Below are 16392 nucleotides of genomic sequence, written 5' to 3' on the forward strand. Positions count from 1 at the left end.
TAACCGTTTAATATCTGTGAAAGTGCACAAATGTGGGAAAATGAAACAAAGTCGGTGGATGTAACTTCTCGGGATCCTCCAAAAAGTCCACTGAAAAAATCTCAGTAAATGATCACTATTTTACTGAGATTATATTTCATCCCATATCATCTCATTTCATTTAATTTCATCCCAGTTAATTAAAGCCTTAAATTAATCATCTTCATTTCATTTCACTCCATATTATCATTTTTCATATAAAGAAGAATATATATTAAAATAAGACATGAATTAAAGGTCTTAGTTACCAGGTCATAAAATCTCTTAAAAAAATACACATAGTTAGGTATTAGCATGGAGCATGGAGTTAATAAGTACCTACGCATGGAGTAAGTACCTAACTCTATGGGTATTAGCTATAATATTTTGTCTGTGGTGCAATATACCATCATAGAGTGTATAATCTATGATCATAGATTAAACACTCAATGTGCCATAAGCCATTGGTTAAATTTAATGCAACATACATACGTTTAATCAATTCGGCATTGTTTATAGTGTTCATACAATTAATTTTCATAAAATTAACTTTCTGTGAATTTGTGAAGACCTTTAAAGTGGATTTTAATCATGACGGTAGACGGTGAGGATAAGAAACCGAGAGATCGTGTGTTCATGGATATTTCGATCGGCGGTATGCCATCCGGTCGAATAGTGTTCGAGCTGTTCAATGAGGTGGCTCCGAAGACCGCGGAGAACTTCCGGGCTTTATGCACTGGAGAGATGGGCATTGGAAAAAATACTGGCAAACCACTCACTTATAAGGTGACCGAAAACTACACTATTGTTTTTCTAATATTGATTATTGTAATGTTTTAACTCAATCTAAGAGGTAATTCTAGGTAGAACATTCATGCAAATTTACAGGAGTTAGATAACGGTGACCTATAGCGACTTGAATAATTAAAAAGAAGTGTTGCAAAATGATATGTACATAGCGGCTGAGTCTAGATTAAAAACATACAATTTGTATGAAAGTCTCAAGTATATCAGGTGTCATGGAACAGTTCCTATAAAGCATGACAGGTGGAAATGCTGGTCGTTTCTCACACAGTAATATTACAATAATCACAAAAGTAATTATTAACGTTTCAATAAAAAATACTAATAACTAAATCAATTAGATAAAAACTTATCCTTAATTTTATGTTGATTTAGTAGATTATTTCTTCTTATGCTATGTTAAAAATTGTCACACTGTAGTGTGAAGAAAATTGTAGAACACCTGCAAGTGGCAAGAACTAAAGGGAGGAGGTTAAGGAGCTTGCTAGACCATTTACACTGATTTAAATTTTTTATCTGTGAGCTTCTAAGAGAGCTTGAAAAAAGTAAAGTCACTGAACTGTTTTCAGTCTATATTGATTGCAGTGTTCTTGTAAATTTGATTCTGCTATTTATCAGCAGCATTCCGCATATTTATTGTATTCTAAATTACTGTTATTTAGTTGAATTTAGCAATCAAAATTAATATTGTTCTTCAGGGCATGGTGTTTCATAGAGTAGTCAAAGACTTCATGATACAAGGAGGAGATTTCACAAATGCCAATGGAACTGGAGGAGAGTCTATTTACGGTGGTACTTTTGAAGGTAACTCAACTTTATTAATCCATGTAAAACCAGATCACATCATCATCATCATCATCAACAGCCCACAGTCATCCACTGCTGGACATAGGCCTCTCCCAATCCACACTAGGAGTGGGTGATATAAATCGTATATAGATTCAATATCTATATATCGCAGCAATATCGTTGAATCCGATATCGCCCCGCACGAAATCTATATATCGATATCAGCCGATACACGATATTGCTCGATGTGATGCGCATCGCCATATCGGACCGATTCGTGAATCGAAATCTATAAAACGATATCAGCCGATACACGATATTGCTCGATGTGATGCGCATCGGCATATCGTACCGATTCGTGAATATCAGCAATATTCGTTTGGTTCGTATCGAATCGGCCAGAGTGAGTGAGCGGACGATATCCCTATCGTGCGCTCACTCACATATGATGAATGAAACAGAAACAGGCATTATCCATACAATTATAAACCTTATATTTAAGTCCATACGTCTGTAGATTATTCTTAGAGTATCAGCAGGATACAATTTAGGAAAAAAGTTTCAACTTTCGACCCTAATTAGAATGCAGTATAGCCTATTTGCACCGTTGAATTTAATTTCACGCGCTTTGACCTTGAACTAAAATTTTTGGACAAGTGTTTATAAATACTTAAAAGTTTTTTGTATTTGATTTTTAAAGTACACATTTTTCTATTTTTAGTTAAATCCAAATAATTGAGTTTATTTGTTGTGTTTGTATTAAACTTTTGAAAGTTTAGAAACTTTTATTTTAACATAAACTTAGTAAATAATAAAATTTCTGAATTAATTTTGTAGTGTATGATGTATAAATATTATCAAATGAACTTCTAAATACGTCTCCGATATTTTCTCGAGACTTCATCTAGGCAATACTCACGTTAGGTACCTTAGGCGCGAACGAAATCGCGAATGTTACCTAAAATATATGTATTTAGTATTATGAAATATTCTACCTAATCTACACTCTTTTGGTATATTTTGTAATTTTAAATTAAGACACAAAATACTAAAAACTGAAAATAATGTAGCCGGTCCTAAGCCTGGTAAAAGCATGAAGGAAAGTTTTTTTGATATTTTTATTTTCATGTTCTTTTTATTACTTTAAAATCATATTATTATTATAAATTGATATCAGAAAACCAACCGTATAACGTTGACTTGAATCTATATCTACTACAATACTATATCATCGTATCGTTTCAAATCTCAAATATCATGAATCGAGAAAATCTACTAGCATCCATCAATATATAGATTCAGAAAATATATAGATTCAATATCCGATATTGATCCTCGATATATAGATACGATTCGATACGCGGCAAAACCGATATTACCCATTCCTAATCCACACCACTGAGCACACCCTGCTTTAATTTTTTTTAATTGTTTGAAAAACATTTTTTTCTTGAAACTATTTAAATGAATAGCTATTAAACCTCTGGACTGCTAACAATAACTGTGCCAAATTTCATCACAATTAGCAACAGTTTAGAAATGCATAGAGGACAAACTGACTCAGTGGTGCAGTGGTTAAAATCTGACTGATGAGTTGAGGGTAATGGGTTTGATTTGCACATAGGGCAAATTTGCAAATAGGCAAACATTTGTGTGATGAACAGGTTTGTTTGCTCTTTGTGTAGGTGTTTATTATCTATATGTTAAAATTGTTGGATAATTTTTATAAGTCCAACATTTCAACAAGTTACGAAATGTTTATTACTGTTTTCTGGAAAATTAATGAACAAATTACCCTATTGTTCTACTATAAATATGAATTACTTTTGTCCCACAACACATTTTGGCTCGTGCAGTCGAACGGGGCAGAGCTCTCTGTTGCTATAGTTGTGCACCTCAAATGTAATAAATAAAATTCATTGAAAAATTGAGTCTTAATTACTGTCACTGTCACAAGACATGATAATGATGATGTCATCATTTTAAAAACGTCATAATACCAGCTTAATCCGTCATATTATATTTAAACATATATAAATATCTTATGTCAATCTCTGGTATCCTAAACACAGGGAATCCTATTATTCGGCTGGATGACTGCATTATTTGTTCCCAGTAATTATTATATTATTATTATATGAACATACATTTAAATACTCATTTCAATTTACATAGATAAATGCTGCACAGTAAATGAATTCAAGGCCTAGCTAGTTTTAAGCTTTGCAGCAGAAATAGGCAGATAGTATGGTATAGTTGGGAAATAACATTGACATCATGATATCAGTGGGTTTTGGAAACCGTCTAATACCAATGTCATGCAGTCATGTGCTCATTGTTACTTAACGAAAAGTAAAAAAGATAAACCATAAAAATACATAAAAAATGGGTTGCATGTAATGTAGAGCTTTGAGATTTCTTAACAAATATAGATAGATGTATGGGATATCAAACAATTTCTTTTTTGGCAGGACAGTTATGTTCTTAGATTTAATATAAACATTGTAAAGTTTTTAATTAAAATATTTTTCTCAAATAATAATATAAATAAATTTAAAAGAAATAAATCTTCATATCACCATGGGTCGAAATAAATTAATAAAATTTGATAATTTGTTCTATATGTTAAGAAAAATTCAAAACAAACTTCCAGGAGGAAGTCTCAGTCAAAGGAAATTATACAAACTATATAATTCCCTTTGAGTAAGACTTAAATATTAACTACAGGAAAACTTAAAAACTTTGATTTAAAATTAATGGCAAAAAAATGTTTACATTTTAGATGAGACATTTGAGCTGAAACATGATAGGCCATTGTTATTGTCAATGGCAAACAGAGGAAAGGATACCAATGGGTCACAGTTTTTTATGTAAGTTGTGGAGAGGAGTGGGTAAGACAGTTACAAGCAACAAAATTAAATTCACAGTAAGAATGTAAACAAAAACTAATTTTTAAAACTATTAGTATTATTTATTACCTCAGTTATGTGATAGGTTGCAAGGGTGTTAATGAAAACAAAGGTCACACAGTTTGGCTGGGATTACAAATAATAATATATTTTGCACTTTTTTCATGTCAACATGCAGCAGTCATCACGATCATATAAATATTTGTATTACCTGCAAAGATAGCCGTCTGGCCCGTCTGGTGGGAAGTCGGCGCCGTCTCTCATGGACATCAGCAATGAAGGCTATAGACCGGTCAGGTGGCTCTCTGCGAGGAGTCTGCGCGGGCCAGCCAGCGGCGCCGCGGCGGTGGGGCGCCGCCGCCATTGTTGTTCTGTTCTGTGTGTTGTAGAACAACACAGCCGGCGCCGCATCTCGACAAGTGAGTATCCACAACCGACTCGCAGCTCTGTTGGTCTAGATCAGAGGTTGGCAACCTTTTGAGTCACAAGAGTCAAAAATTACAAATCTCAAAGGTTTTAAAGAGCCACAAAAAAATTTCTTGCCAACAATAAATAGTACTTGCATAAATAAATTTCATAAGAAAAATATATATTTATTCTTATATAAGTAGTGTTTTTTTACCACAAATTAGATTATATAAATGGCATTATTAGATAATCACTTATTATTTAAGCAAATAATAAAAACAAACATTTACTTACAACAATGGGCTAACAGATAGAAATAGTGCCCAATCCTCGTCAGTCGATTCAGAACAATTTTTAAACGTTATTTTTTGGTAAAATAAATAATATTTGCGTATGGAACTAAAGAGCCAGCTTCATATCCAAAGAGCCGCATGTGGTCCGAAGGCCGAGGTTGCCGACCCCTGGTGCAGATTGTTTCCGAATGGGGAGTTTTCCTAATGAAATATTGTTTTTTTTTTTGTCAACTTTCTTTTGTTGACTGTTGACATCCTCTTACAACACAATTAATTACTAAACTAATCAATTCTCCCCTTTTTTTCGAAAATTACTAATTCGTAGTCGGAACTCAGTTTCAACGCTTTCCATAGTCAGATTTAATCTTCACATTTTTTGTCGAGTTTTGGGAATACGGCAGAAATGGTGCAGCCGCAGGGGTCCACTGGAACCAGTTAAATTTTGAAAGTGATTGTAGGAATATACGACAAAGGGAAGATCTTCCACCGAGCGGATGATATTGCTCGGTAGACCGACGGTCCTAATGTTGTTGTTCGGAACTTGTATATATGCGCTTTATCTTGAAAATGTCGTAAGCGAGATTCAGGCATCTGTCAATTATCTTGCGTTGTATGATGGCTACCCGCCACATCACTCCCCTCCGAGACTAGAGGTCGTGTCATATATTTTAGTTATCGTTGTCCGTGCTGAGATTAGCTTGCAAGTGCCAGTGCTGCTCGAAGTTTGCGGTGAGTCGAAACTGAGCTTGAATGCTGCGTGATTGTCGCCAGTGCTGCTCGAAGTCTGCGGTGAGTCGAGACTGAGCTTGAATGCTGTGCGATGAGGCAGTGTAGGTGCGTGCCGTAGGGCCAGGAAGCGCGGTGAGTCGGCTGCGATGCTGGCTTGCTGTGGGACGACTGTCGATGACTTGCTTTTATCTGCGAGAATGCGGGGATTGTGGTAGCCGAAGTTCTTGATGCGCTGATGATGAATCACGTCGGGGTCACCAGTTGTAGAAATATACGACAAAGGGAAGATCTTCCACCGAGCGGATGATATTGCTCGGTAGACCGACGGTCCTAATGTTGTTGTTCGGAACTTGTATATATGCGCTTTATCTTGAAAATGTCGTAAGCGAGATTCAGGCATCTGTCAATTATCTTGCGTTGTATGATGGCTACCCGCCACAGTGATCTATGAGAAAAAAAAGGTTGGGAACCTCTGGTCTAGATTGACCAATATTTAAATCAACCGTTTAAGGAAATTTTATAAAAAAAATGGTTACAAAAATGTCCACTCGCATATTAATGTAAATCCAAATTCAATTAGAAGAGTTGGGTTCGTTGGCCGGTGCTCGCGCCCACACTACCATCGAAGTCTCAATTGTTGTGATCACTTCTCACTCCGTTACATATACCTGTGGCAAGCTATCAACTAAACCGCCACCGACAATAGCGCTCCTGTAAATTATACAAGGTATAAATTAGTAAGAAAAAATGTATTCAAAACTATGTACGTCGTTAATTGAAAGAATGCAAGCTGCCGCACAGAGTCGGTGGAGTTGCGGCTCTACGCAAGCTCTCTGCAAGCTCTCTGGGCTATGAAGTGTATCCGAGGACAAGACTAGTAAGAGAGCGTCGGTTGTCAGTGTGCACGTAGTGTTCGGGTCGGTGGTGGGGGGCGCGGCGCTGGTGCGGCAGCTGGAGGCGCTGTCCGTGGACCGCAACGCGCGCCCGCTGCAGGACGTGCTCGTCGTCAACTGCGGAGAGCTCGTCAAGATCAAGACCGGTACGTTCCGTCCTTGACCACTTACAGTACATCTTGGAGACTTCACTAATGTAATGTTCACGATTGACTTCCGTGGTGAAGGAATAAACATTGTGTAGTAAAAATCAAACTCACAAAATTATAATTAGCGTAATTACTGGTGGTAGGACTTCTTGTGTATCCGGGTAGGTTGCAGGATGGGGCAGCGGCTGTAAAAACTCAGACTTAAGGTCAGAGCTCATTAGAGTCGCCCGGCACTCACTCCGCACCGCCCCGCCTCGCGCGCGTAGCATTCTTTATGTGGACCTGTATGGGGACACCGCAGCGCCACCGCAGCGCCACAGGAGCGCCACCGGACTGCGCACTGCCTACGTCCGCATAAAATGAGCTCTGACCTTTAGAACTCATGCCTCAAAATGAGGGGCGGTATTAACTTGGTTGATGTTTATGGGCTCCGGTGACCACTTAACACCGGGTGAGTCGTGAGCTCGTCCATACAACTGAGCATTAAAAAATCATTCTATGTAAATATTCTTATCAACAGTAAAAAAGCGAAAACAAGAGATGGAAAAAGACGAGAGCGAAGCCGAGTCTGACCCGTCGCAGAAGAAAGATAAGAAGAAGAAAAAAGAAAAAAAGGAGAAAAAGAAAGAAAAAAAGAGGTATTATATTGTATTCAGGCGGCTATAACACAAGTACAAAGTGCGGCCGACGGCTCTGTACCATCTCGTGCGCCTTGTGACGTCAGCAGGGAGGAGCCCGGCCACCCGCTGGCGCTCAGCACGCCGCTCGACCCGCGCGAGATCCCCGCCGTGCCCCCGCACAGCTTCCTGCTGCGGCCCGAGGGCGCCACCCGCCGCGACCCCGCCCGCGACCCCGCTCGGGACAGGTGCCAGACAATTCACTTCACGCCACGTCATGTTCACATATTTTTTAAACTTAACTATAAAGCATAAATTAATTAGAATGAGAACAACTAACACATAAAAATACTTTTATTTAATTTCGTCTCTGTTTAAATTTTACAAAACTTGCACAATTTTATTGCGGAGGGGTGAGACCCCCCCCCCCCCCCCAAGTACAAATGTAGTGCAAGGAGGTCGCTTACTGACTTGTGTTGTGGTCCAGAGGCCGGTACCGCGAGAGGGACCGGAACGTGTACACCCGCAGCGGGAGGATCATCAAGGGGAGAGGAGTCTTTGTAAGTACGCTCCACCGGCTCCGCGCCCCCGCGGGCCCGCACCCGGGTGTGATGGGGGAGCAAGTATGAAATTGCCGTTCTACTGTAATAGGTACTTCGAATTGACACAGAACCTTCATGGTTTGATATTTCGAGTGCAACTTTTTTCAAACGGTACCTATGAGGTTCTTCTTTTAAAAAATGTGCAACATTCGATTATCGACTTTCAGTTGTTTGTTGTATTCAGCTCAGACAAGAAAGATACGATACTTCGAAAATTCGAGTGATTTTTGAATACGAGATCCGACGCGGAACTAACGCTGCAGAAACAGCTCGTTTCCTATTAGATGGCAGCAATGTATAGATAATTATAGTAGATATTTTATTTAAATAAATATGTTAAATGAAAAAAAAAAACCAATATAATTTTTTCTGTACAAATCTACAATTTCATACTTTAGCCCCTAATATTAAGTCCTTACATATCAAATTAGCGTTTTGTCGTACTGACCACTTTGATCTGAAACATCTCCCCTTTGTTTAAGAATTACAAATTCAAATTTATAAATTCATTTAGTTGCTACATATGAATTTTGAAAACAGTCATTTGTTTTTTCCTCATTATTTTTTCCTTTGGCGTCGCTTATTACCGCACCATGAACAACATGAAGTATCGGTATAGTTACGAGTACGCAGTGCTGCAGACACAGCTCGAAGGATGAATGATGTGTCCGGCGTTGGAGCCGCAAAAGAAGCGCGGTACATTTTTAGTTTCAACGTTTTCGTTCTGGAAATTTCGATATTCAGAACCAACCCCATAGACGGTCGGAGTCCAATGTGGAAAATGAAGAATTATGGATTATTGTGGAAGCAAATCCATCACAAAGCACTTCAGAGATAACTGCAGGCTTCGGGGTAAATGATAAAACTGTATTAATCCATTTGAAGCAAATGCCTACCTATGAGATGGCAAAAGTGCATAGATAACAACGGTACATATTTTGATTAATTAAATTTATTTTACAAAAAAAAATTGACTTTATATTCCTTCGGTACAAAACGCCAATTTCATATGTAAGGAGCTAATATAAGTGTAGCCCCCGGCGGCTCAGGACGCGGTCTCTGTTGCAGCGGTACCGCACGCCGTCCCGCTCCCGCTCCCGCTCCCGCTCGCGCTCGGGCACGCCGCCGCACTGGCGCCAGGCGCAGCGCCGCATCATCAAGCTGTCCGAGTTCGAGGTGAGCAGAGGCGTCCACACCACACTTAATAAACTTATTCAATTATGTATCTTATTAGCATTCGCAAGTCGTCGTGGCCTAAAGGATAACACGTCCGGTGCATTCGTGTTGAAGCGATGCACCGGTGTTCGAATCCCGCAGGCGGGTACCAATTTTTCTGATGAAATACGTACTCAGCAATAAATGTTTACAATTGACTTCCACTGTGAAGGAATAACATCATGTAATAAAAATCAAACCCGCTAAATTATAATTTGCGTAATTACTGGCGGTAGGACCTCTTGTGAGTCCGCACGGGTAGGTACCACAACCCTGCCTGTTTCTACCGTGAAGCAGTAATGCGTTTCTGTTTGAAGGGCGGGGCAGTCGCTGTAACTATACTGAGACCTTAGAACTTATATCTCGAGGTGGGTGGCGCATTTACGTTGTAGATGTCTATGGGCTCCGGTAACCACTTAACACCAGGTGGGCTGTGACCTCATCCAGTCATTTAAGCAATAAATAAATAAAAAACAATGTATAATACAAGTTCGAAGGAGACGTGAGCGTGCCTGTGATTTAAACTTTACTTAATATGGTAAATAAAAAATAAAAAAATTCATAAAATCGTATTCTGATTCATTATATTATCATTTTGTCTGTTTCAAGGTTGAAATATATATTTTTTGTAACTTCTGAAAGGCTATATAGACAATATTTGGTCAGACAATATTCAAATAAATCTCATTTACATGTTATACATATTTAGCTCTCGAAACCCCATTATAATGGAAATAAATAAAGATGCTGGATTGCTCTGCGGAATTGTTTGAGATGATCCCACCATCTCGTTTGTACCATCGCAGCGCCCGCCACCGGAGTAGAGTTCATCCATACTATTTAGAACCACTGCGTTTATCCACAGTGCGAGATCTTTTCTGCCACGTACCATCCGACTATGGAATGAGCTCCCCTCCACGGTGTTTCCCGAGCGCTATGACATGTCCTTCTTCAAACGAGGCTTGTGGAGAGTACTTAACAGTAGGCAGCGGTATGAGTGCGTAAATCAACCGCGACCATTCACGTCCACGTTACGCTCAGACTGGCAACGATGAGCGCTCGTGAGTCTACGTAATGTAACGCCACGTGCGCGTGCGCCGGCGCAATTAATGATTGCAATTGTGTGTCAGCGCGCCGAGGGGGAGCGAGCCCAGCGCGAGCAGCGCGCGGCGCGCCGGGAGCGGCCCGCCCGCGCCGACACCGGTGCGTGTTCACTCTGTTTATTTACAAATCATGCCTTTTATATAATCTATGCTTGACTTCAATTTCACAAGTCAGACGAGTCTTGTTACTTTAAATATTGACAGAGAAATAAAAATAACTTACCATCAAAACATGATCTCCTGCGGTCCCCTTTCTTGATGAACGCATCACGTGACCACCGCTGGAGACCGCTCGAGACGTAGACTTCAACCCTCATGATACACTCTCTAATCTAATGATTCTCTATCACATTATTTGTGTTGCCCATTTAATAGTTAATTAGTATAGTCGGTGTTCTCGTGTGGGACTCCTGGGACTGCACGACGCTAACTTTGTATTTAATGTTCGTGGCACAGAGGAGGGCGGCACCCCCGAGCGCCCCGCCCCCCACCCCGCGCCCCACCCCGCGCCCCACCCCGCGCCCAAGGGAGGAGCCGCCGGTCAGTTGCATATCATTCTACATTTCTTTCTACCCAACTAATTTGCTTTTGTTTATATATTAATAAATTATAGTCATTCGTATTTCAAAAAAGACAAACTAAATAAAATATATGAATACTGAAATTATTATAAGTAATTTATTTATTTAAGGATTACCAACAGGGTTTACATTAAGACATAAAATAACATTGACATGTATAGAACAATTGCTAACTGCAATTCTAATTAGAGGCAATCACAGCATGCATTACATTAATATATCGACAGAGATTTAACAATAATAATAATAAAAAAATATTGGAATTATTATATGGTAAAACAAATATAGTTAATTGAATGTGTCATGTGCAGACGCGAGCGGCGAGCGCGTGGACTACAACGCGCTGGACTTCGAAGCGGACACCGAGCACGACGGTCAGTGCCGCCGCCCCTACTCCGCGCCCCCCCGCTACCCCCCACCCACACAACATCTAATGTTACGATTTCTCGTGAGCAGATGAACATAACTTCCGGAAACGCAAAAATGAAGGCTCCCCGACGAGGACGTCCTCCCGGGCAGAGAAACTCGCCCTGGCGCTCGGAGTCAACCCCAAGCACGGGGAGGACAGGTCGGTAGCCCTTCTGTCACCTCAAGAACTATATATACCGGGATCTAGTGGGACGAGGGCAAGAAACAAAAAATAACATGAATGTTTTCCAGCCGCGACAGCTACCGCCCCCCGCGCGACGCCCGGCGCGACCTCCCCCCGCGCCTCCCCTCCGCCGTGACCCCCGCGCCCCCCGCCGCGCCCCCGGACCCCGCCGCGCCCTACGACCCCGTCACGCTGCTGCGCTACTCGCTGCACAGGGACAGGAAGGCAACCGACACCAGGTCATTATTTATCATAACTTTGTGACAGTATTTTGAAGCGGAGTACGGGAGGAACTGTGCTGCGACCTCGGCGCTCAGACAGCAGCTCTCGGCGCGGACCGAGCGTCGGACGAGAAGCCAGGGGAGTCGTTTAGTGGGGGACCTTTATCTGGGCAGTCTCAAGTACATCACGCGCCCCCCTCCGCTGTAATAATGTTCACGTCTTGTCGACGTGCCGCGGGCCTGAGATGCTGACGGGCATGTACCGGCGAGAGCTCCCACGGGAAGGTGGCCCCGCCCTGTCTATTTCTACCGCGAATTGATCATTGTTCGCTATTTGACGAGTGAGCCAGTCGCTACACCGGACAACGAGCCGTCCGGGACAGCGCACGCTACGGCAAAATCAACTTTAAATAAATAAATAATAAAATAAAGAAGTAAAGTTCTATTTTTGAGAGACCTTCAACGGTTTGTTTAAATTGAATCTATTACAATATGCTTGTGTTTTTTAAATCGAAAATTAAAATACGGTAGTTAATTTATTATTATTATAATAAAGTTACAATTTATAGGAAAGAAGAGCTCGAGCGAGCTGAGCGCCGCGACAAGGACGACAAAACTGACCGCCACAAGAGCGACAGAGACGACAAGCATCGCAAGCGTTCCGAGTCCAGGGGACGCGACCGCAGGCCGAGCGACGCGGACCGGCGCAGGACCCCCGACCGGGAACACAGGGGCCGGGGGGACAGGGACAGGGCGCGGGACCGGAGGCGGCGGTCGCGCTCCGACGACAGGTTCGGTACTACGAGTCAGGTTGCAAGCATCCCGCACAGCGACGGCAGCGCGCCGCCCGGGCCGGCCACAGCACCCAGTGCCGACTGCGCCGCACTGCTCTTATTCAAATATAAGCGACCTAAATCCTTATAGTTATTATCATTTACATTTAGCTTAGAGAACGACTGTCGTGGCGTGGCTTGTCGTGTCGCGGCGTGGCGTTACGTCGCCGGTCCTTCGTGCTACATTACGTACCTGTCACTTGACTGCTGATGACTCCGTATGTTTCAGGTCCAGCTCCCCCCGACAGCGCCATCGCAAGAGGTCCAGAGAGGCGCCCGGCTCCGACGCCGCCCGCCCGGACGACAAGCGGAAGGTGAGTACCGTCCCGGCGGGGGGGGACAGGGGGGCGGGGGCCGCAGTGCTGTCTCACGGTGACCGTTGCTCCCCGCAGGAGGACGAGCGGAACGAGGCGCGCAAGGAGCTCATGGAGATCGTCCGTCTCATCAAGTCTCGACAAAAGAACAGGGAGAACAAGGCGTCCGCAGGTACGGGCCCGCTCCTCCACGCTGGTATTCGTTAAATAAGTAGAATCTATAAACATTAACATATTAAATGTTTTGATTTCTAGTGAGTAAAGACAAGGAAGCCGGCGAGTCTTCCGGCTCGGAGCCCGAGGCGTCGCCCCGCGCCCCCGCCCGCGCCCCGCCCCGCGTGTAGCTGCACCAACACGTCACTCTACATAAATATGGCCGATGCAATATACAAAAGTTATATCAATGAGGCGCCAGATCCTAACACCAATTCAATAAATTCACTGACAAGTAATCGGTTAAACAAGGTTCCGTAACAAATGATCACGTTGCCGGAGCGCCGCCCGCCCGCGCCGCCGCGCAACCTCGCAACCTCATGTCGCGTCGCGTCGTGCCGCATCGTGCCGCGTGGTGCTGCGTCGTGCCGCGTCGTGCCGCGTGGTGCCGCATCGTGCCGCGTGGTGCCGCGTCGTGTCGCGTAATGCTGCGTCGTGCCGCATCGTGCCGCGTGGTGCTGCGTCGTGCCGCGTCGTGCCGCGTGGTGCCGCGAGATGCCGCGTCGTGCCGCGTGGTGCTGCGTCGTGCCGCGTCGTGCTGTCGCGTTAAATTTTAAAATATTTGTTGTTGTTATGACTCGTCGTTTCACAATTTTATCAATATACACTTTGTAACTTTACCCGATTTAATTACCACTTGGTAATTAAATCGTTTTTCCTCGTGCATTTCAATCGAAGTTTGCGTGCCAATTTATAAGTATAATTATTATTCACCTATTTGTTTAACATAAGCTCCTGCAACCCGGGTATACCATATTTTGGTTAAGTTAAAAATTGTGCATGATAGGTTGGAGTGCGCTGCGGTAAACTTCAGTTCAAATAATTTCCCCGTAAAACGAGTGACGTCATTGTATAAGACTCCAGTTCCTTCGAGAACATTGTTTGTTAATTAAATCATTTTATTAAGTAATTCGCGTTAAGAATGCTGTTAATGAAGTGCTGACCAATAAACTAAGAACAGCTTTCAATTTTGTTCATTTATCGGTAGGATTAAACTAAAATCGTGGTGGAACTCCGAGAGCACGCTTCCGTTTTTTTTAAATATCCATAATGAATTCAAAATAATGTATGTTTGTGTTGAATGTTTTATGACAATAGTTAAAGTTAGTTTGGTGACATTTAATACATAGTTCTGTGTGACCTTAGTGTGACTAATTATAGATACATGCATGTGTTAACTGAACTCACGCGACAGAAGTGAAACTTCTCTACGAAGGCCGAGCCCCGCGGCGCTCCACAACACACATTTGCGCGGCACACGATAGTAAAGCGGATGTCCCCCCCCCCCGTCTGTACGTGCAGTCGAGAAGTGTCACTTCACATAGTCCGCGGCGGCGGGGGGAATGTTCATGAAAGGTTGAACGGTTGCTCTGTGCTCAGTTTAACATTGGTGAGTGTCGAGTGTATCGGAGCGCCCTCCCGCGGAGCTCGCTGTCCTGTTCAATAAACTTGATGAACTCTGAAACGTGTTTAATTTATACTCGTGACCCCGGGCGACCCCGGCCGCGGGCTCGTCCTCTGCCTCGTGCTTATCCTTAAGCTACACTTTTAAAACGAAGACATCACATTGAAGTCAATAAATTACAGAAAGAAATCTCTTCATTCACAAGTAAGATTATAAATAAATTTGTAATTAGATTTTCCTCATAAGTTTTTAAGAAATTGCTGGGAATAATTACTGAGAGATCAATTATTTTTTGGTCGGAGGTGCTAAATGTGTGCTAGGATGCTATTGTTGCGTTTGAACCTGAGGAGATACTAAGGTCCACAGTCGCGTGTCCACTGACAAGTGAGTGCCGCGGCGGGCGGCGCGGGGCTCGTACCGTGAATGTCTTTTCTTTTTCCCTACCTACACTGATAGCCTTGAGAGGCTATTTCAGCTTCTCCTTGACGTATAGGTGAGCTCACAGGACTCAAACCGGAGTGTTACTAACACTGGGCCTAGCAAGAGCAGTGCTTCGCAGAATCTACCACCGGAGAGAATGTCGCTGTTGCATACTCCCATTAAAAGATCCACTTCCTTTTTTACATCGTCAATGTAAGTCGTCGTGGCCTAAAGCATAAGACGTCCGTCCGGTGCATTCGTATCGACCGATGCACCGGTGTTCGAATCCCGCAGGCGGGTACCAATTTTTCTAATGAAATACGTACTTAACAAAATGTCATCAATTAACTTCCACGGTGAAGGAATAACATCGTGTAATAAAAATCAAATCCGCAAAAATTGTAATTTGCGTAATTACTGGTGGTAGGTCCTCTTGTGAGTCCGCACGGGTATATACCACTACCCCGCCTATTTCTGCAAGCAGTAATGCGTTTCGGTTTGAAGGATGGGGCAGCCGTTGTAACTATACTGAAACCTTACAACCAGAGACGTCTTAAACTAGGCAGGGACCCTTGGGCACACAAGAATTTGAGGCCCTTTTGGAAAGTAAAAAAAGCGAATTATAATAACATTTTTTTACTGAGTACGAGGGCGGCACTGAAAATTTCGGGAATTAACGAAGTGACACAACATTACTATTTAAAAATGTATTTATTGCTTTTCGAAGTATTCTCCGAGAAATTTGACACATTTTTCCATACGATGGAACCAATCATTGAAAAAACCATTCCATTCGGAAGTTGGGGTCTCCAAAATGGCCGTTTTGTAGGCGTCGACAGCTTCTTCAGGTGATGAAAATCTCTGTCCACGCAATTTATTCTTTATTTTAGGGAAAGTATAGAAATCATTAGGGCTTAGGTCGGGGCTGTACGGCGGATGGTCTAATAATTCTATGTGTTCTTGCTCTAAAAACTCTTGTTCTGTGCGCGGTGTGAGAACTCGCATTGTCGTGATGGAGGATGATGCGGCGGTTGCAGTTCTCTTTACGGAGTTCAGAAACGACCTGTGGCAAACAAATGCTAGCATACCATTTTGCATTAACCGTTCTTTGACCCTCAAGAGGAATAGTCGTAACATGGCCGGTTTTGGAGACAAACGTGGCCACCATTTTTTTGCAACACTCCGTAAACGAACAATTTTTGTTAGCTTTAACTCATTTTCGAACACCCAAACTCGTGACTGGTTTTTTGTTTCGGGTTCGTACGCGTATATCCAGGATTCGTC

The 16392-nt window shown here is 42.6% G+C and overlaps 1 protein-coding gene across 2 annotated transcripts; it reads left to right on the forward strand.

Annotated features, from left to right (window-relative positions):
* The first annotated feature begins 431 nt into the window (after nt 1–431).
* LOC101741386 (peptidyl-prolyl cis-trans isomerase G) lies at nt 432–14748 on the forward strand. Of its 2 annotated transcripts, none has more exons than XM_038011818.2 (18): nt 432–804; nt 1521–1626; nt 4394–4481; nt 4910–4939; nt 6850–6989; nt 7513–7630; nt 7717–7857; nt 8097–8169; nt 9280–9387; nt 10557–10629; nt 10986–11069; nt 11422–11484; nt 11567–11678; nt 11771–11941; nt 12493–12714; nt 12986–13070; nt 13149–13242; nt 13326–14748. In XM_038011818.2, the coding sequence occupies exons 1-18, from the start codon at nt 610–612 to the stop codon at nt 13412–13414; spliced, it is 1992 nt and encodes a 663-aa protein (XP_037867746.1). In that variant the 5' UTR covers nt 432–609; the 3' UTR covers nt 13415–14748. The 2 variants fall into 2 exon arrangements, with proteins under 2 accessions (XP_037867746.1, XP_037867747.1); XM_038011819.2 differs by having other exon boundaries at nt 7720–7857.
* Nucleotides 14749–16392: the final 1644 nt, after the last annotated feature.

Source organism: Bombyx mori, chromosome 6 (assembly GCF_030269925.1).
Source record: "Bombyx mori chromosome 6, ASM3026992v2".
NCBI lineage: Eukaryota > Metazoa > Arthropoda > Insecta > Lepidoptera > Bombycidae > Bombyx > Bombyx mori.

Coding starts and splice junctions, on each gene's coding strand:
- LOC101741386 (XM_038011818.2), top strand. CDS start 610: ATGACGGTAGACGGTGAGGATAAGAAACCGAGAGATCGTGTGTTCATG. Junction 10,630..10,985: donor GCCCGCCCGCGCCGACACCG/GTGCGTGTTCAC, acceptor TTCGTGGCACAG/AGGAGGGCGGCACCCCCGAG. Junction 12,715..12,985: donor CGGTCGCGCTCCGACGACAG/GTTCGGTACTAC, acceptor CGTATGTTTCAG/GTCCAGCTCCCCCCGACAGC.